This window comes from Arachis ipaensis, chromosome B6, assembly GCF_059453495.1.
Source record: "Arachis ipaensis isolate K30076 ecotype BB chromosome B6, ASM5945349v1, whole genome shotgun sequence".
Taxonomy (NCBI): Eukaryota; Viridiplantae; Streptophyta; class Magnoliopsida; order Fabales; family Fabaceae; genus Arachis; species Arachis ipaensis.
This window is the reverse complement of record NC_142441.1, coordinates 6,858,620-6,879,932: the sequence shown is the minus strand read 5'-3', so window position 1 is coordinate 6,879,932 and position 21,313 is coordinate 6,858,620. Positions and strand designations below refer to the sequence as shown.

Here is a 21,313-nt window from a genome sequence, read left to right as displayed (position 1 = left end):
TATATATCCTTGATCTAAGGTTAGTCCAATCTTATTCTTATTTGATTAATGAAAACAGAAAATAATGTGGCCGATGCTATTGTTTGTGGTTTTTTAAAAAGTTTATTTAAAAGTTTCTTACAAATTATATTCGGAATTCGTAACTGATTTTCACATTTAACTAGCATGGTTACGTTGTTATAAAAATCAATACACTCCCCTTGAAAGCATCAACTTTACTTGCTTCAATCATCAGGTGCTGCCTGCCTTCTCCTAACAATCATTGCCACGTGAGAGTGATTGGAAAAATGATCAAATCTCTCTTCCAATGCTTCTTTGCACGACGGGTGAGGTAACCTATATTTTGTTTCTCCATGGAGTAACACAAAACAACACCGAGAATTTCTCCTTTCTCTTTCTCTAAAATATTTTATACTTAATTGTCAGGAAATCTCAAATACGAAGGTCTTATTTTGCCAGTCTTCCGGTCGATATAATTACTGACATCTTTGTCAGACTTCCCATAAAATTTGTTCTCATTTGTAGATGTGTTTGCAAGCATTGGAATACATTCATTTCTAATCCAAATTTTGCCAAATTACTCTTTACTTATACACCTCCTGCTATCATGATCCGACGCTGAAATTCAAGAGTCTTTCATCTTGTTGAATATGGCCGAATTGAATGGCATGAAAGGAGAAACAATCTATTCTGCCTCAGTTTATTTGAGGTCCTGAAACCCAATAATAGTAGCAGCATAAAACTTGATCCTAAATTTGAGATTTCTCTCCCTAATCCCAAATCAATTCAGAATAGAAGAGTTCTTCTTCATGTGCATTCTTGTAATGGTCTTTTTTTCATGACTTCTTCAAAGGAAAGTGACTTTTTATTTGTTTGCAACCCAATAACAAGTGAGTTCATAAGACTTGCAAAACAACCTCCAATCTTGACACCCTGCGAGCAAATATATTAGAGTTTTGGTTTTCACCCAAAAACAAACCAATACAAAGCAATGAGAATCCATATCTTTAAACAAGATCATCGTATGTGGTTGTTGAAATGCACACAGTTGGAACATCGACATGGATAAATATTGAGCTAGATTATCCTAAGAATTTGACATATTTGTTCAAACATCCTACTTATTTTAATGGGGCACTTCATTGGATTGGTAGAAATGTTGATAGAAATCACTCAATATGGGCTTTCGATTTTGACACAGAGCAGTTCCAATTCTTCTCTGACGCGCCCAAGGGTCAAGGTACAGGCGCCATATTAGAATTCAAGGGTTCTCTTTACTTCATGTATTTTAATGAGCTGCTTATCTCAACGTGGATGATGAAAAGATATGGAATTGGAGAATCTTGGACTCTCATTTTTCAATATTCCATAACCACATCTCAATTACCTGGTTGCATGGCCTACCTTGATCGTGTAAATCAAGAATTTATGATTTTTGGGACTCCTTGGTATGATTTCAAGGTTCATGGCAAGTTTCAAGTTGTTGGCCATGTTCCTACCCTTATGCCACTGAAAAACATTATCATCGGAGATAATGTGGAGGTGTAGAATAATTACTCATTGGATAATTCAAATTGAGTTCTACTCTTATATTTGATTTTTTTTTATTAACAGCAAATTTATGCTTAATTGTTTTAAATTCACACTATAATGCTCACATTTTATTTTGGTTGCTTAATTATTGTTTTTAGTTATTCAATAGTGTTTGCAAAACTGTTAGTAAAATTTTTTTTCCTAAATTATTATAATTTGAAATATAATTTAAATTAATTCAATGTCATTTGTAATTTGTAATTCCTATTTTAATTTTATTAGTTTAATCATCTTGAATGAAATAAAATTTTAAATTTTAAAAAATAAAAAACTAAATAATTAAGTTACTAGAATAATCATATTTGTTTACAACAATATAAAAAAATGTTTTATAAAATGTAAAATATGTATTTGTATATAAAATAGTTAATTAGCGACTAATTTTTAATATATTTATAACATGATTGAATAATTATATATTAATTACTGTCATTTACTACATGCACATTAAAATTCAATCATCAAATTAATAAAGAATGAGGTACAAGAAATTAATAGTAAGAGATTTATTACTAAATCAAGAACTAGGCATCAATCTACTATCCTTCCATATTAAGTACATACTCCATAATAATCTGATTTATATAGCTAGATACATATTAATAATATTATTGTAATAATTGCATTATACCGAGTCAAAATAATTAAAAGAAATTAACGAAGATGTATCTTGATAATTGAGTACCAGAATAATAGTACTGGTCGGTGCTAATAAGAGATGGCTTAAAGTCAATCATTTTTTGTTAACAATCTTGAAAATTAAGGAAACAGCTAATTAAGCTAGTGTTATAAATAATTTGAGTATGATTTAAATTTTTTTTTTTGGTTAAACAAGGATTACTAATCACTAACGAGAATGTGGCACGCAACCTAGGCCTAAGGCTCTCAAGTGAAGATGAAAAGGATGAATAAAAGGAAAGCGCTTTAGTAGTGTTTTAGGAAATTGAGACTGAAATAAATTTTTGTATTGTGTTTGACGTAAAATAAACAGAATTGAGTTATGCTTTAATATTTTATTTGATTTAAAATAAGAGGACTGCTACACATTTAAGTTTTTTTGGTTTACAAGTCTTACAAGTTGGCACAAGTCCAACAAAACATACGCATTACACTCCCACATTCAAGAGTAAATAAACGCACGTTATTCAACCACTTCCTGTTTCCAAAACGCACTACTCGCCATGTATTATGAACGACTCTTTTCTTTCTTCCTCCATGAAAACGAGGTTCTTGCCAAATTTGAAGATAATAGAACTTCAGAAATACATCCAAACGATTACAGACCCAAAGGATTACAGAAATACACCCAAACGGTTACAGGAATTCACCCAAACGATTATAGAAATGCACCCAAAGAATTACAAAACTACACCCAAAGGATTTAAGAAATACACCCAAAATTCGTTGAAGTACACCTTATGCATAATTTAGAACTCTTTCTCTTTCTCCTCCCCATCTTCTGCTTCTTCTTCTTCAAAAACGATTTCAGAGCTTGATATAAAAAAAACAATGGAAATCGAGAATAACGAAGAAAGAAAACAGAGAGAAAAACACGTAAATGAAGAAGGAGAAAGAGAAGGCAAGAAACGAAAGAAAAGAAGAAGAGGAAGAAGAACGTACAGTAAGAAGAAGAATGTGTAGTGAAAACGTGCAGTACAATTCGAAGCGCGTTAATATAAATGACTTGTAAAAGACTTGTATAAAAAAACACTTGTATGTGGAGAATTATTCTTAAAATAAAAGTAGAGATTGAAAAACATAAAATGACTAAACTATCTTTATTATTTTAAATTAAAAATATACAAAAAAAAGAGAATAGAATCCTAGTTCCCCTCTCCCTTTTTTCTTCCCCATCTCTTTCGCTTAGGGTTGGCAATGGGTAGGGTAAGGTAGGGTTTATATTTTACCCTAATCTTACCCGCGGGTTGAAAACTTTCTCAAAACTCTATCTTACCCTATCTGCGGATTCAGAATCTCTCAACCCTAACCCTACCCGCATCCTAAAGTTCTAAACCTTACCCTACCCGCAGAAACAAAAAAAAAAAATTCAAATAAATATAAAATTCAACCGTTCCAAATTTCATACATATTAATAAAATAAAAAATAAAAAACTAAGTTCAAATTAAAAACAATAAAATCTTAAAAAATTTAACATACAAATAATATGATCATCAACTAATTTAGTGATTATTTCAAGTTTTTATAAGATTGTGAGTACAAGACTCAATTTCTTCACTGCATACATAACTTTTACATATATATTATATAATATATTAAGAATTCGGATGGGATAGAATAAGGTATTCCCTAAACCCGTACCCTACCCTACCCTAAGGCAAATTTACACCCTATCCTGTTCTACCCAAAGCGGGTAGGGTAGACAACCCTACCCGAACGAGTTAGTCCGGATTGGATACGCGCGGGTAGGATATATATTGCCAGCCCTACTTTTACCTTTCTCATTTTCGAATTCCAGTAGTTCTCCATCGTGCCACCCCATCTCGTTGGTACCACTCCCCTCCTTGGCATCGACTTCACCTCCGACGATGAGGAAGCCCACCAAAAATCAACTGCAACAGTAATAATTACAGCAAACCAGCAACAATAGCAGCAACAATCACAACAACAACTACACCTAAATCAACTTTATAATTACAATCACAACTATAGCAAAATAGAAAATTAATTAGCTTATCAAAATTTCAAAACCTAAATAAACTTTATTATTAAAATTATAACAAACTGGCAAATTAATTAATTGGGTGAAGAATTGGCAAGAAACTGTGAATGAGAAGATTGGAAAAGAGGGAACAAAGACTCACAATCGCTAACCACATCGAGGAGCAGCCACGGGAGGCGAGATGGCGACGTCGACGAGCAAACAACAGCAATAGCAAGGGCAAGAAGAGACGACAATGACGCACGAACCTGGGCGAGTCGCTGGCTACTTTTGTTTGACTGAGCTGGCGACAATGAGGACATAAAAGTTGCAGCACACGAACCACGAGGTTGTGGTGGTCCTGACGGCAGCGACAAGACAGCGTCTTCCGCTAGGGCTCTTCGATGGTGATACAGACTCCTGAGCTGCACCACGCTGGTTTTGTGCGTCACTGGTTCTCAGTGGAGGGGTGGTTGGCTATGAAGGAAAGGTGGCAGATGGAGGCTAGCCATGATGATGATGATGATGATGATGATGATGATGATGATGATGAGTGACGGTGTGTTGAAAGAGGGAGTGAAAGAAGAAGAAAGTGTGAAAGGTGTGATAATTAAAGGCATTTTAAGAATAAAATATTATTAAAATTTTAGTTTCTATCATATTAAATTTTAGTATCATATGTTCCTATTTTTTGAAGATATTAAAATATTGAAATTTTAAAAACAGAAACTGAAATTTAATATTAATCTTTGAACTAATAAATATGATATTAAATTTTATTTCTCCAATTTTGGTCTCAGTATCTCCAAAACAAACGCTACCTTTAACATTAGATTTTGTATAAGCTAAGACGCATTAGAATTCTTTAATTTGTTTATTATTATAGCTAGTTTCAAAATCCTCGATAAGGATCTCTTTTCACCTATATATATATATGGGTATGTATGTGTGCATGATTCTATTTACATTATATTGCATGACAAAGAAATATTATTAGCTGCAATATGGCTGGTTATTAGGTAATAATTGTAAAAAGAAATATTCAAGTTCATGCAATGTTAAATTGTTATTAGTTGAATATGAAATGATACACAGAATTAATAATTAAATAGAGGATCTTCTGTCTTTTTTTCCTTGCCAAGTTAGTTTTTGCTTAATTAAACCATTATATACGACTGATTAATCACGTAAATGACATGTATTGCTAGAAAAATGTACATACATATTATCTTTTTTATTAGAAAGAATGCAAGCTCTTATAAAAAATGTAGCAGAGGTGGAAATTCTGCTATAGAAATAGAAAAAGAGAAGTATAGAGAAGAGTACTTTGTATATATTGAGATAATCAGAGATGCAGTAATTAGAATTGAAATATCTATCTATCTTTTCTAACTTGCAGTGTGTGAGCAAGCATATTTATACATGAGTTTTGGAGGCCTTAATCCTCAAGAAAGCACCTAACAATATAATTGAATTGTATAATAACTTGAGACTTGGCTTTCTTGATTTTCTTGAATTATGTCTAACCACATTTCGTTTTGTCTAGTTTATTGTGATGCTTAACACCTCCCCCCCCCCTTCTCTCTCTCAAACTTAGGGTGATTTGAGGAACTACTCTGAGTTTGAATCTGAAATTGTAAAATAGAATATAGGAGAGGGACTTGGTTAAAATGTCAGCTATTTATGAATCTGCTGGTATATAAACAACATGCAACTGTCCTTTGTGTACTCGATCTTGGACATAATGCAGGTCAATTTTGAAATGCTTGCTTTGGTTATGAAGAATTACGTTTGGCAAAAACCATGATAGAACTCAAATTGTCACAGAAAATAGTGGGAGCTACTGGTTGAGAGATTCCTAGCTCAGTCAGCAATTTTTGAATCCATAAAACTTCTGCTTCTGCATCTGCCATAGTGCCAAGCATCTAAATTCAGCTTACAGCAATTTGTTTTTCTGCTGCACCAAAAAACTGGATTGTTTACAAGAAGAACGCAATAACCACTAGTTGAGTGACGATTCTCAATGTCATTGGCCCAATCAGCATCTGCAAACACATAAACACGAAAATAAACTCATTTAGTAAAGAGAAGACCATGACTGTGAGCACCGAAGAGGTATCGAAGTATGAGTTTGAGAGCTTTGAAGTGATGTTGCTTAAGATCCTTCATAAATTGACTAACTTTCACAGAAAAAGCAATTTTTGGATGAGTCAGGATTGCATATTGCAATCCTCCTATTAATGATCTGTAGAGACTAGGATCTTCAAAGTTATCACTGCCTTGAGAAACAAGTTTGAGTGAAGACAGCATGGGAGTTGAAACTGGTTTGGAGCTGTTCATGCCTGCACGCTTTAGAATATCTAAGATGTATTTCAATTGAGATAAATGAAGATCCCTAGAGGGTAGTTGGTTAAATTCAAGACCAAGGAAATAACGCAAGCCACCTAAATCCTTTAAAAAGAATTTGGAATGCAATTGAGTAATTAGATTTTCAATTTCATTTTTATCATTTCCAGTTATAACAATATCATCTACATAAGCAAGAAGGTAAGTGGTAAAGGAATTAGTAACACTAATGAACAAAGAGGTATCAGCTTTAGTGTTTTTAAAACCAAAAATAAAAAAAAGTAGAGTTGAGTTTTGCAAATCATGCACGTGGAGCCTACTTCAAACCATAGATAGCTTTGTGCAATTTGCAAATTGAATTTGAATGACCAATCTCAAAGCCAGGGGGTTGAAGCATGTATACATTCTTATCTAAAATACCATTTAAAAACGCATTGTTAAAATCAAATTGGCCCAAAGGCCAACCCTTAGAAACAGTCATGGTTAGAACAATCCTAATGGTAGAGGGTCTAATAGCAGGACTATAGATTTGTGTAAAATCGATTCCTTCGATTTGGTGGCACTCTTTATTGAAAATACTACACGTTTGATTTCATCCTCACTAACCAGTTTTGCCCAATTCTGATTGGTGGTGGCTGAAACCTTTCTTTTAAGCGCTCCGAACTCATCTGATGGGTCCCGTGATAGAACCATCGTGAAGAGCTCCTTAAAATACCGTTTAGCTCTCTCTCCAATGGCCTCGGATGTAGTACACTAATTACCTTCTTCATCTTCAAGTTGCCATATTTTATTCTTCCTATTCCGCTGCTGGTTTTTTGAGTGAAAGAAAGGGGGTATTTTGATCACCCCATTTCAACCAACTCACTCGTGATTTTTCCTTCCAGAAGCGTTCCTCTTGAAGATAAGCATCAGTTAAATCCTCTTTCAGCACTAATATTTCTTCTTTGTCTGCTGTCCTCGATGAACTTTTCAGCATCTCCAACCTGTTTTCAATTCTTTCCATGGCCTTCCTAGCATTTCCAGCACCAGTTGCTTGCCAAGAGACTAGCTCCGACCTGCATTTTTTTAATTTTTGGAACAATTGAAAGATAATAGTACCTTCAAATGTCATTGCCTAAGTGTCCTTAACTATTCTATCAACTGATTTTACCCCACACCACCTTTTTTGAAATCGGAACCTTCTCTTACATTTTGTATGTGCTGAATTAGTAGAGAGGAGCAAAGGTCGATGATCAGAGCCCTTGTCTTCCATATGTGTAACAGTCGTCATAGGGTATTCATGTCGGGTTTTGGGAGATATTAGAGCCCAGTCTAACCTTTTTCTAACTAATCTCTCTTTACAACTCCGATTCCACCATGTGAATTTCTCCCATATGTAACCCATGTCATCAAGTTTTCTTCACTATAGAAATTGATGAAATTCTCAATTGACTAAGCTGGTTTTTCTCTCTCCCTCTCCCCCCTCCTCTTTCTCATGTGCTGCCATGATAGCGTTATAATCCCCAATAGCTAAGTATCTTTTTCCTAGTTGTGAAATCAGCTGAAAAATCTCCTCATATTGACTGGACCAGATCCTATCTGAGTTATGAAAATGAACACCTAGCACTTTTTAGACTGTTTGATTCTCCTGCTCTTCTATTGTAAAATAAATGTAGAAATCTACTTTACTTTTGACCTCCACCTGCATCTTTCCTTCCATGCCAACGCCAAACCCTTGGATAACCCAATAGGATCAATACAATCATACTCATTAAACCTTCACCTTCTCAATCTTTCCTCCAAAAACGAGGTTTGATGTTTGGTTTCACACAAGAACATAACCTCGGAAGAATTAGATTTCTGAATCTCTTTTATGTTGTGAATTACCAGAAATTTTCCCAATCCCAGCAGTTCCACAGTAACATTCTCATGGCTCTGTGGGTGTCTTTGATGGAATGGCACCCTGTCCCCAATCAGCATTCACCAGATCAGCCCCCTTTTGTTCATCCAGAAAACCTCCTCCCTCGCACTCCTCAGTCCTCCTTTTCACTCCAATGACACTATTGTTGTTCTCACCTAGTTGAGGGTTCCTTGCTAGGTGTTTATTCTTTGGTTTCTTCTTTTTATTTCCAAAGTTTTCTTCTGTTGCACCCATTTGGAAACCATCAAACTTTACCATCTTTCCTTTTGCATCTCGTTCAGGGGTGGACATGACATTGTTTTTGTTTACTGTGGAAGTCAGCGTAGTCTTATCTCATTGTTGGCTTCGGTCAGTAGTATTTTGAAGAGCAACACTCTCCACATTTGTATCGAACTCTGAATCTTATTCCTGTCTGAGATTGATAGTTTAGCAAAATTATGTAAAAGACTTACTGCGGTTGGTCTCTTACCAAATTGATAAGCTCTTCCCTTGCTTCTTTCAGAGTTTGGATTGTTGTTCTCCTTGGCTTCTTCTACTCTCGAGTCCATGCTTGTTGCCTTCAGATCACTCCTCCACCTCATGTGGCTTGATCCGAAAACCTTCAGGATGGTTCCAAATTACAGTAAAGGCTCCTTCCAATGTTCCAATGCCCAAACCTTTATCCGCAACAATTCGCCCTATCAAACTTCTTGAGCAGTCCTCCAAACCCTCCTTAACATCCTCTTCCTCCGCTATCACCAAGTCCTCCTCCACGTTAACAGGTGGATTCAGATCTCTCTATTCCTCGTTTTCTTTTGTAGACGTTGTGTAGTCACTCACTATTTTTCTAGATCACAAAATTGACTTTTCATGCACTAGGATTCACACACACTCAAATACAAAATTCTAGCTGGGCACAATTCTATTTGTATTTGTATTATTGTTATTATAAAGATAAAGATATAATTAAATATTAGGAAATAAAAAGTACAATAGAAAATATTTTTTTTTTAAATATATATACTAATATGAATTTTTTTTTATTATTACTCAACATAGAAAAGAAAAATCTTCATATTTATTTATCTCGTATTTCAACAATATTATAGTTGGCTTTGCAAATGAACAAATTTAACCAAATTTTATTTTATGGGTGTTTTTTTAAGATTCGGATCATTTGAAAACTTGGTGTTTTTTTAGAATGTGCATAATTTTATCACAGTAATCTTATTTTACATGGATATAACCTATGAAGCACGGATTCTCCTATGGTGCCGGCATATCCGTGTCGGACACGAATCCGACACCGACACTCGACGGATACTTCAAACGAGCGTATCGGTGACATGTCTTCTTGCGGTGTAGAATTTTGGTGAAGCTGTCACGAATCCGAACGAGTCCGATCCAATTTAGAGCTGAAAATTTGGTATATGTTCGTACTAATCTCCGACTTTTATCTAGAATGAGTGAAGATTATAAAAAAGGAGATACCAGCATGTGGGACTTCAGAGTTGATGACAACAGTCCAGATCTGAGTGAAGTTTTGTATTTATCTTTAGATGAACCAAACATAGAAGCTGTGGTATTTGCGGATGATGGACTTGGAGGAGAAGACATTGATACATTTTCTGTTAGCGAGATGGCAAGAGTAGATTAAAATTTTTTATTTTTTTAATAATTACATAATTTTTAGACTTTTTTATGCAACTATATTTCCTCTTATATTTACAATATGATATTTTATTAATTTAATATATTATTTAAATTTTAATTCACAACTTATCCTAAACGTGTCGTATCCAATTTTTTATAAAAAGAACGTGTCGGCGTATCCGTGTCGTGTCGTGTCCGTATCGCGTGTCGTAACGGTGCTTCCTAGGATATAACGGTATAAAGTAAATTTCCTCCTTAACATCCTTCTTGAGCAGTCTCTTGTTATTTTTTGTCTTTCAAAAAAAGATATTAAGATATATATGGCTGAGACCGAGCATAAATAACCAAGTATGCAGCAATATAAGGAAACTCTCCCTAGCTTCATAACTGCCTGGTAACAATCGGTACGGCGCTTAATCTTTTTCTATTATTGCAGTACCTATTATACCCTTATCACTGTATAATAGATCTAAGTTGTCATCGTTACGTTGTTTCATTTATTTCATATCTTATATATTTGTTTGAGTGCTATTAAGTTAAAAGAAAAAAAAATTAATAAAAAATAATTTTTTTAATATATTTGATAAATTTTTAACAGTAAAAATAAAAATATTTAAAAAATATTTTTTTTGAAAAGTTATAATTTATATTTTTTTATTTTTTTTTTAAATATTTTTTATGTAATAAATAAACAAAAACTTTTATACTATTATATCTAAATATAATTGATAAATAAAAAGATTTTTTTACATGAGATATTCAAATATAAAACTACTTTTATCTTTTTAAAAGATATTTTAAAAAAAAAACTCAAAAAAATATCTTTCTTAAAAATTCACACACATATATATATATATATATATATATATATATTTTAAGGAAAAATTGAAAATTTAAAAGGTTTATATAATTTAAATTAAATTTAAAAATAAAATCAAACAAATTAAAATCAAGTAATTTGAAGTTTGAATTGAAGTAATACTTCCTTGAAAATCGAAACAAGCTTAACAACCCTATTCAATATGTTTTTCGGCCAGCCTCAGTTTAGGTTAGTTTATGATCTTGCCTGGGAAATAGGTCGGCTTCAACTCCTCGAGATCAGCCGAGCTATATGCTATGAGGTTAAACGTCCGCTCCTCTGGGTCCGAGTTCCTTATGTTCGTTGTAGATGTGAGAGTGCGAGCAATACAAAGGGGGTGGAGTGTACTTGCAAAGACACTCCAATGCTTAAGTCAGTTATGATGTCCAGTTCAGAATTGTTTCTTAAAAAATACACTTTACCTTTCTTTTATAGATATATGTTCGTCCGTTACATTCTAGGTGATAAAATTGATTTCGTAACCGATTTTACCTTTCCGTTTGGGACGTCGGTTATGATAATATTAATGCCACCGAGTTATAGCTCATAAGGGCCGAGCAATAACGGCAAATGGCGAGTTATGGTGATGGACAGTAACGGTTATGAGATCGAGTTATAGCTCGTATTAATGGTGACCATATCATAGCCCCCAAGCTTAGCCTGAAGAAAGTTTTTTAATGAAGCAGGTTGAGCTTTTGTAATGAGTTATAACTCGGTAAAGTGGGTTACTGAGTGAGCCCCCAGTTCAACGTACTTCATTAAAGTAACTTCCCATCTGCGCCACGTGGGAAATTGTGTGCGCTTTTTATTCAGGAGAGAGAAGGAGTGGGTGCTTCATTAATGTGTTGATGGTTTCCAATGCCTCTTTCGTCGTTTGGTGTGACTGAGGTAGGTTTGATATTTGGAACGTTCTTGGTTGCGATTAATTTTTTCTGCTGATTGAAATTTTGGGCATTTTTGGTTTTCTGCTTCTTGTCTGGAGGATGAGCAAGAGAGGTATGGTCACGCTTGTGTTCTTCTAATTCGTTTCTTCTCTCATCTTCTTTGTATTTCTTGGTTGCATGTTTGTTTACTGTTTCTGATGGGATTTGAGAAGGAGAAGAAAGGTGAAATAGACTGGTCTTATGACTGGGTTGGGGATGACGTGAGGTCTCGGGTGTCATTGTTCTATGATGAAGCTGTTGTTAAGGAGGTGGATGCTAGTAGGGTGGTGAGGCAGGATTCTGGGATTGGGGTTGAGTTACTGCCCTGTAGTGTTAATGATAGGGTTTATCACCGGGGCAGTGATTTTGAATTTTTCTATATGCACAGCTGCGTTCTTGAGGAGTTGAGAGTTAGATTACCTTTCACTGATTTCGAATGTCAGGTCTTGAGGCAGTTAAACTGCGCTCCGTCGCAGCTTCATCCAAATGGGTGGGCGTTTCTCCGTTCGTTTGAAATTTTAATGGAGTTTCTGGAAGTCGTGCCTTCTGTTGATCTTTTCTTTTCTTTATTTCAAGCCAAAGGGGTGTGGAAAGGTGGTTGGATAAACTTCAATAGCACCCCTGATTTTGGCATTTTCAAATTGTACAAATCTTCTTTTAAAGATTTTAAAGAGATGTATTTAAAGGTTAGGGCTTTGGAAAAAGATTTTCCATTTTTCGTGGATGAAAATCTGGCTGAGAGGTTCCCGTTGTATTGGTGCTCGGAACCTCAGAATATCCTCGGTCCTGAGGTTATCTCCCCGAGGAATGTTTGTGTGATTGAGTTTCTTGTTGAAAATATCGGTCGAGGAGACCTGATTTCAATGTATGAGCTTCTGAAGTGGGAAGAGGATAAAGATGCTGTGGTAGCCTATTTGGGTGAGTTATAGGGTTTTTCCTAAGGTGTTTATTGCTTCTTGTCGTATTTCTGATGTGTTTGTTGTTTTCGCAGGTGGTAAATATCCTGGTGTTTCAGCTGCGTCTCTGAGGACGCGCTTCAAGAATAAGAATCTGGAGAAGGAGGTATCGTCGTCTAATGCTGAGAAAGTTGCTGGTGTTGGCGAGGTTACTCAGCCTCGTCAAGGTCGGAGGAAGGTGATTGCGAAGAAGAGAAAGAAGTCCGACCTTGTTGATTTGTCAGATGATTCTGATGATAAGGAAATAGGGGTTCCTCTGGAAGAGATACATGCCTTTATGGGCAATCAAAAAAGGCTTCATGAAATTTCGGAACAAAGTGAGGCATTTTCGGTGTGGGGAAAGGAGTATCCGTATATGGCTGTGGTGGACGAGTATTGCCAGTCGTCGGCTGATGTTACTCTTGCAAAGGAAGTCGGGGACATGGCTATTGGGCAATATATGCAGGTAATGACTTTTAATGGTTTTTCCTTACTCTTCCTCTGGGAGTCTTATGGATTGTGGTGTTATTTCTTTCTTCAGGTTGTTGGCCTTCATCTTGCAAGTCTTGGGCGTAGCCAAGAGTTGAAAAATAAGAGGGTTGTTGCAGAGAAAGGAGAGGTTTCTGTTTTGAAGGAGGAGTTGGTGAAGAGTAAGAGTGTTGCTGCTGAGCTTCAAGGCCGTTTGACTGAGACCGAGAAGTTGTTGAAGGAGACTAAAGAAAGTTATGCTAGAGATGTGGAAGATTTGAAGAAAAAGGAAAGTGATTTGGTGAACATACAAACTCGTTTGATTGAGGTTACTGCTCAATTTAAGGAGATGGAGAAGAAAAAGGCGGATGAGATATTAGATTCGTTTGTTGAAGGTTTTGAAAGGGCGAGGTTACAAGTTAAGTTTTTGGTTCCAGATGCCGATCTCTCTGGCATGGATCCTGGAAAGATAGTTCGAGATGGTCAACTGATCGAAGATGATGGAGATGCAGAAGATGAAGCCGATAATGTTTAATGTGTTTTGTTAGAAACGTATTTGAATTTATTTTGCATATGTGATAGTTGGTTTGTTTTGTTTGAACTTTGTTGAATTTGACTTGTTTGAATTTTGAATGTGGTGCTTTTTATAAAAGCTGTTTGTTATTCGTCGGAAAGTGTTCCGAGCTTATTGGTATTTTTGTTGGTGTTGTTATCTGATAATGGCAGGTTGTAGCTTAGACGTGTATTGGGCTTTGTCTGAGCTGTATTGATAGAATTATATTTGATTGACAATATTAGTCGTATAGTTATCTGATAAAGAAGATAATATTTGTCTCCTACATATTCGGAGTTTTTATGAACCTTTTGAATACAAAGGTGCAGGTAGGCTAGCCTCGTTAAAACCTCTCCAAGCAAAACCCTTTGGGATAAAATCTTGGTAGTAGAAAAAAGAGTACAAGCCTGTCCCTGTCTTTTAACTATAAAATTTCTTTAAGGAGGATACATTCCATGTATTAGGCATGAGTTTACCATCTAGTGATTCTAGCTTGTATGCTCCTTGACCGAGTACTTTTGATATTCGGTATGGGCCGTCCCAATTGGCTGCGAGCTTTTCATGTGTTGGTGGTTTCCGAGCAGTTTCGGTTTTGCGGAGGACTAAGTCTCCTTTGACGAATGATCTGCTTCTGACTGACTTGTTGTACTATCGAGCAATTGCTTGCTGTGCTGCGCGTTGCTTCAAGGCGGCGATGTCTCTGATTTCTTTGATGATGTCCAGCTCGGATCTCCGAGCTTCGTCTTGGTTGTTGATGCAAGTTCGGATTGAGTTCTGGGAGATCTCCAGAGGGATCATGGCTTCCGATCCGTATACCAGCCTGAATGGCGTTTCTTTTGTTGATGTTTGTGGGGTGGTGTTGTATCCCCAAAGGACTTCAGGTATTAGTTCGGCCCAGAGTCCTTTGGCGTCATCTAGTTTCTTCTTTAGTGCATGCAGGATGACCTTATTTGCGGCCTCAGCTAGTCCGTTCGTTTGAGGGTGTTCAACAGAGGCGAAGTATTGGTTTATTTTGAGATTTTGCAAGAAAGATTGAAACTTTTGGTCGACAAACTGGCGACCGTTGTCAGTTGTGATATGTTGAGGTATGCCGAAACGGAAAATAATGTTTTTCCAAACGAAGGAAATCATTTGTTGAGATGTTATTCTTGCTAAAGGTTGGGCTTCCACCCATTTAGAGAAATAATCAATGCCGACAATAAGAAATTTTACCTGGCCCGGTGCCGTAGGGAACGGCCCGAGTATATCCAAACCCCATTGGTTAAATGGCCAGCTGATTTCTGAATGATGCATTTGCTCGGCAGGTATGTGTATCAGTGGTGCGTGTCTTTGGCAATTCTGGCATGACCTGATTTTTTGTTGGCTGTCCTGTTTCAACGTCGGCCAGAAGAATCCAGCTCGGAGGATCTTTGATGCTAGGCTCCGAGCTCCTGTATGTGTGCCACAGATTCCTTCATGTGTTTCTACTAATGCTATGTCAGCTTCTGACTTGTTGAGGCATTTGAGTAGGGGGCGAGTATATCCTCGTCGATACAATGTTCTGTTGAGTATTGTGAAGGAAGATGCTTGCCGTCGGAACCTTTTATCGTTTTCTACCCCTTCTGGTATATTACCTGTTTGTAAATAGTGTATAAAGTTGTCCCTCCAATCTTTTACCTGTGTAACACTTAACACATTTGTCAGAGTAACAGTGGGTGATGTTATTGTGAACTGTTGCAGTGTGGATAACTCGGATTGTGTACTGCCGAGTTTAGATAAGATATCTGCCCTTTGATTTTGTTCACGTGGTATATGTTCTATTTCAAATTTGACAAATTTTTTTTGATAATTTTTTTACTAATAGCAGGTATTTAGAGAGTAGAGGATCTTTTACCTGAAAAAGGTCGTTTACCTGCTGTACTACTAGCAAAGAATCACAATATACCTTGATCGTCGAGATTTGGAGATCTAAACAGAGTCGGAGTCCAGCGAGCAGTGCTTCATACTCGGATTGGTTATTGCTGGCTTTGAAGGCTAAGTGTATTGAGTGTTCAAGTATGAATCCGTCCTCGGCTTCCAGACGAATTCCTGCTCCACAGCTCCCATTATTGGAAGATCCGTCTACATATAAGATCCATTGTTTTGTATGATCTTCCTCGGATGGTGTAGTAAACTCGGCGATGAAATCTGCTAGAAATTGTGACTTGATCGGTCCCCTGGATTGGTATCTGATATCGAATTCAGACAGTTCGACTGCCCATTTTATGAGTCGTCCTGCGATTTCTGGTTTATGTAACACTTGTCTCAGTGGGTGATATGTTCTGACGTAGATAACGTGGCTCTGGAAGTAAGGTCGGAGACGTCTTGCCGAGAATATTAGTGCCAGTGCGAGCTTCTCAATCCTTGGGTAATTGAGTTCGGCATGTTAGAGAGTCTTACTGACAAAGTGTAAGACCCGGTTAATTAATGGCTAATTAACCCATAAATGAGAATTTATTCTAGAAAGCCAAAAATGTTATTTTTATGGCTAAATGTGATAGAGGAAATTGAAACGAGAATTTCGGTACCAATTTTATAGAAATCGGACCAAGATTGGACCGAACGGGCCAAACCGGACCAACCGGACCCAAAGTGGGCCCTTGGCCCAACATAACTAAACCAAAACCCTAGTTTTCAGCACTCTCTCTCCTCACACAACACCAAAACACGCTGAAAATTGAGATGGAAGGGGGAAGAACACTCTCTCAACTTCCTTCTCTCACTTGATCTTCAAACCACCATAACTTTTGATCTAGAGCTCCGATTGCCGCTCCGTTTGCGGCCACGCGTTCACCGCGGAGAGCTCTACAAAACCCATACAATCAATCTTGAGGTAAGCCACGTTTTACTGTTCGAAATTCCAGCCCTTGATTTCGAGTTTCATGAGCAAAAATGTTGAGATTTTGGGTTCTTTGATGTTATAGGACCCAACTCTCTTGAAGGAGAAGGTTAATCTTGTCTCCTTGGACCTTGGGTGTGGTAAGATTCTCAACCCTAGTATAATTTGTTGTTCTATGATGTTTGGGTATTGAGATGTTGTGTATGGGTATGATGATTGTGGCTTAGGTTGTGTATATGTGAATATTGGAGCTTGATTGGTGATTTTGGAAAGCTTGGAAGAGGGTTTTGTGTGATAAAATCTATTCTTGGAGGTGTTGATACCTTGAGAGCTTGTGGACAAGTGGTTTGGAAGTGCTCCGGTTGAGCTTGGGGAATCGGCTAAGGTATGGTTTTGGTTTCCCGTATCTAATATGTAATGTGGTAGGAAATACTTAGGCTAGAGGCCCTAAGATAGGCATTGAATTGTTGGTGTTGTTGAATGGTTGAAATATATGATGTGTTCATATATGTGATTATGAATATTGATGCCTTGATTGTGTGAAATATGAGAAATGCATGTTGTGATATATGCTTGATGGATGATTGAGGTTGAATTGATGGGTGGTACCATGTTGATGGTGAGTATGATGTTGATTATGTATAATGATGGTTAATTGGAAATGGTATTATTGGAAATTGGGATGAGGAAGGATGTATGACATGATATTGTGTTTGTCCTTTAGCCATTTGATTGAGAAGTGTTAAAATGGTTGGATGTGGTTTTGGAAACCTTGGTAAAGTGTCAATGTGTGAGTTGAGGATGGCTTGTTGTTGATTTTGGTACATTTTGAATGATTTCAAAGAGAAGGGTTGAAATTGGCATGTTTGATTGATTTTGAAAAGAGTTGAAAGTGGCTTGTTTTGAAAATGGCACCTTGTGGTTTTGTATGAAAACATGGTTTTTGGGCATACTTTGACGGGACATAACTTGGACTACGGATCTCTGATTTGTGCCAAATCTGTTTAGAAATGAAATTGGATCCGGGATGTCCATGCCGTTCAAAGAACGGGTGAAAAACGATTTAAAATGAGGGAGTTATGTCCGTCGGAAGATTGGGGTTTGAATCTGTAAATTCTGCAGCTTTTAACTTAGAAAATTTTTAGCAGAATGACCCCTCGCGCGTAGGCGCACTTGGTGCGTACGCGCCGTTCTTCGAGAAAGCGTCATCCACGCGTGCGCGTGGAGTGCGCGTACGCGTGGACCTGTTTTCATCCCAAAGTTGATTTTTGAGTTTTAAAAGCCAAATTTCATACTTCTAAGCCTCCGATCTCACCACTTATGTCTTAAATCATTATGATATGCCTAGCATGAGAAAAAGGGCTAGTGAATGTGGTAACTTGCGAGTGAAGCAAGGGAAAAATGAATGATCATTAAGGATCAAAGATGATTATGTGAGATGCGGAGAATGGCGGTGGAAGTGCTTGTTGTGCCATGGGCCGAAGGGCCGTAATTGTTAATGAATTGGCTGGTTATGGATTTAACCATGAGCCGGATGGCTAGATTATTGCCGTGTTACGGCGGAGCCATGTTTATGGCCAAGTATAAATGCATATATGATGTTGATTGAATTGTGAAGGTTTGCACTTCCACCATTGGAGATGAGGGTTTCCCTGGGTAGTAGCAATAGCTAGCCACCATGTGCTCCAGGTTGAGACTCGAAGCTCTTTTGACCCTATGTCGTAAGTGTGGCCGGGCACTGTGAAAGGCCCGGATGAGCTCGCCCCCATAAATATTCACCAGTGATGGTGATGGATAAATATTCACCAGTGAGGGTGATGGATATGGATCATGATTATGATCAAGTTTATGATGAGTATAACTCGAGTTGGGGATGCACGACAGAGGGACAGTCCAATGGCTAGCTACCAGGACTTGTCGGGTTGGCTCTATAACCGACAGATGATATCATCAGCCACTAGGGACAGGCATGCATCATAAGCATACTACATGAATTGTTTGAGATTGCCTATTTGACTGCATATTACTTGCTAATTGCCTAAATGCCTTATTTGTTCCTATTTGTAAATCTCTTGTCTGATATAACTGTGTTTGCTATATTATACTCCTGCTGGTTGTTGGGAGGTCTGAAGGAAGTAGAAAGGGAAGTATTAGTTAGACTGAAGGATCTTTAGTTAGTTGCCGCTTACGGTTTAGCTTGTTTATAAGCTTTGATATTTTCTGGAGGAAGTTCTAGGATTGCCTTCGGCTTTCCTCTATTATTACGTATTATATATGTGGAAGCTGTTACCGTACTGGGGACCTCTGGTTCTCACCCATGCGGATTTTGTGGTTTTCAGATGCAGGACGCGAGGCTTCTCGTTGAGGCATGCTGGGGACTTCTGGATTAGCGAAGATTCTTGTTCTTGGGACTCTATCTTGATTTATATATCTTGTTTAGATACTTTTATCTCCATTAAATAATACAAACTGTGATGACTCCTTCTAGAGGGGATTTTGGAGATTAGGTTTTCGGTATTTGTGTCCCTTTGGGTTTTCCTTGGGGTTTTCCTTATTTTATTATATGTATATATTGCTATGCTCGAACCGGTTACCTTCGCAGCCGGATTTTGAGTCTTGATATTCCTGTTTTTGATACTCTTTATATATATGATCTTGCGTTAGCTTATCCTTGCTCGTTGTGTTAGTGATCGGAGTGTTGCGCTTTTGAGTTGCGGTTTTTGTTTACCCCTTTTTTCCACAAGGCTCCTAGTTATAATCAATCATTCATACTACTATACGTACTAAATTTTTGTTTTAGAGGTCGTAATACCTTGCCATCTCTGAATTATGACTTAAGCATAAGTCTCTGTATGGTAGGGTGTTACATTATGGTATCAGAGCAGTTCGTTCCTGTAGAGCCTGAGGAATGGACTGACTATGCTTCTGTGCATTCTCTGTATGTGTGTTATGTGCTGTTAGTATATCTACTTGATATAGTTGGCATAAACGTTCATGAGCATGCATTTGGGACTTTAAAGTACTAAACTTCCGATATTGAGACTGATCAACTTAATATCGATTGTTTGGTGTGTATAGGAACCAGATGGCGCCTCGTGGACGCGGTAGAGGCCGTGGGAGAGGTCGTACTAATGCTCGTGCGCCGGAGACTAACCCTAATGACCCGGTGAACTTTATGACTGCGTTGGAGAATATGGCTGCTGCTATGCAAGCCACTGCTGAGGCTCTTGGTCAACAGATGAACAACCATGGTAATGACGGAAGTGGAGTTCAGGGCCCGATGACACTGGCGAACTTTTTGAAGGTTAATCCACCTAAGTTCAAGGGAACTACTAGCCCGACTGAGGCCGATACATGGTTTCAGGCTATAGAGCGAGCACTGCAAGCACAAGTGGTACCTGAAGGACAGCGTGTCGAGTTCGCTACCTATATGCTCACAGGTGAAGCGTCGCATTGGTGGCAAGGTATCCGTCGTCTTCTGCAGCAGGGTGATGATTATATCACCTGGGATGTCTTCCAAGAGGAGTTCTATAAGAAGTACTTTCCGACTTCTGCTAGGACGGCCAAGGAGCTTGAATTGTTGCAGCTGAAGCAGGGTACTATGTCCGTATCTGAGTATACTGACAAGTTTGAGGAGCTGTTCAGATTCTCTCGTATGTGTCAAGGGACTCCGGTGGAATATGAGGAATGGAAGTGTGTTAAGTACGAGGGAGGACTCCGGAGTGATATTTTCGGTTCGGTGGGGCCAATGGAGATTAGGACTTTCTCCGAATTGGTGAACAAGTGTAGGGTTGCTGAAGAGTGTGTGAAGAGGGCAGCCGCTGAGAAAGGAAGTCACAAAGGATCATTTCCACAGAACCGAGGGAAGAGCTTTGCACTTAGAGGTCTGTCTTTCAAGAGGGGAGGTTCTTTTAGGAGGCCCAACAACAACTACTCCCAAGGGAAAAGGTTTGGGAAGCAGCCTCAGAATGATCAAGCTTGTACTAGGTGTGGGAGTCACCATCCGGGAGTACCATGCAAGGCCGGATGGGGTTTGTGCTACAATTGTGGAAAGGCGGGGCATAAAGCCGCAAGTTGTCCAGAGAAGCAAAAGCAAGGTGCTGGGAAAGCACAACAGACTGGTCGGGTGTTCACCACCTCAGCTGTGGGTGCAGAAGGATCTGAGACACTCATTCGAGGTAACTGTGAAATGGTTGGTCAAACTTTAAATGCTTTATTTGATTCGGGAGCATCGCATTCATTTATTGCATTTGAGAAAGCCCATGAGTTAGGATTGAAGATCGTAACCTTAGGTTATGACCTAAAGGTACATAATGCTACCCATGAAGCCATGGTAACTAGGCTAGGATGCCCGAAAGTTTCGTTCAGGTTCAAGCAGCGTGATTTTGTCCATAATTTAATCTGCTTACCGATGATCGGTCTTGATCTTATCTTGGGATTGGACTGGTTATCTGAGAATCATGTCCTGCTTGATTGTTCTACAAAGTCGGTGTACTTTATGCCGGAAGATACAGAAGGGCCGGTCGTGGTGAATAATTATTACTTGAATTCGATGATGGTGAACTGTTCTGGAATCGAATGTCAGGG

General features: G+C 37.8%; 2 protein-coding genes across 2 annotated transcripts; both read left to right on the top strand.

The window, feature by feature from the left end:
- Nucleotides 1-1,038: 1,038 nt before the first annotated feature.
- On the top strand, nt 1,039-1,548 carry LOC148554495 (uncharacterized). The gene has a single exon (XM_088490347.1). It carries the CDS (start codon nt 1,039-1,041, stop codon nt 1,546-1,548), a length of 510 nt encoding a protein of 169 aa, XP_088346473.1.
- Nucleotides 1,549-12,071: 10,523 nt separating this feature from the next.
- LOC148554494 (uncharacterized) lies at nt 12,072-13,851 on the top strand. Its single transcript, XM_088489933.1, has 3 exons — nt 12,072-12,831; nt 12,905-13,314; nt 13,390-13,851. Exons 1-3 carry the CDS (start codon nt 12,072-12,074, stop codon nt 13,849-13,851), a joined length of 1,632 nt encoding a protein of 543 aa, XP_088346059.1.
- The last annotated feature ends 7,462 nt before the right edge of the window (nt 13,852-21,313 follow it).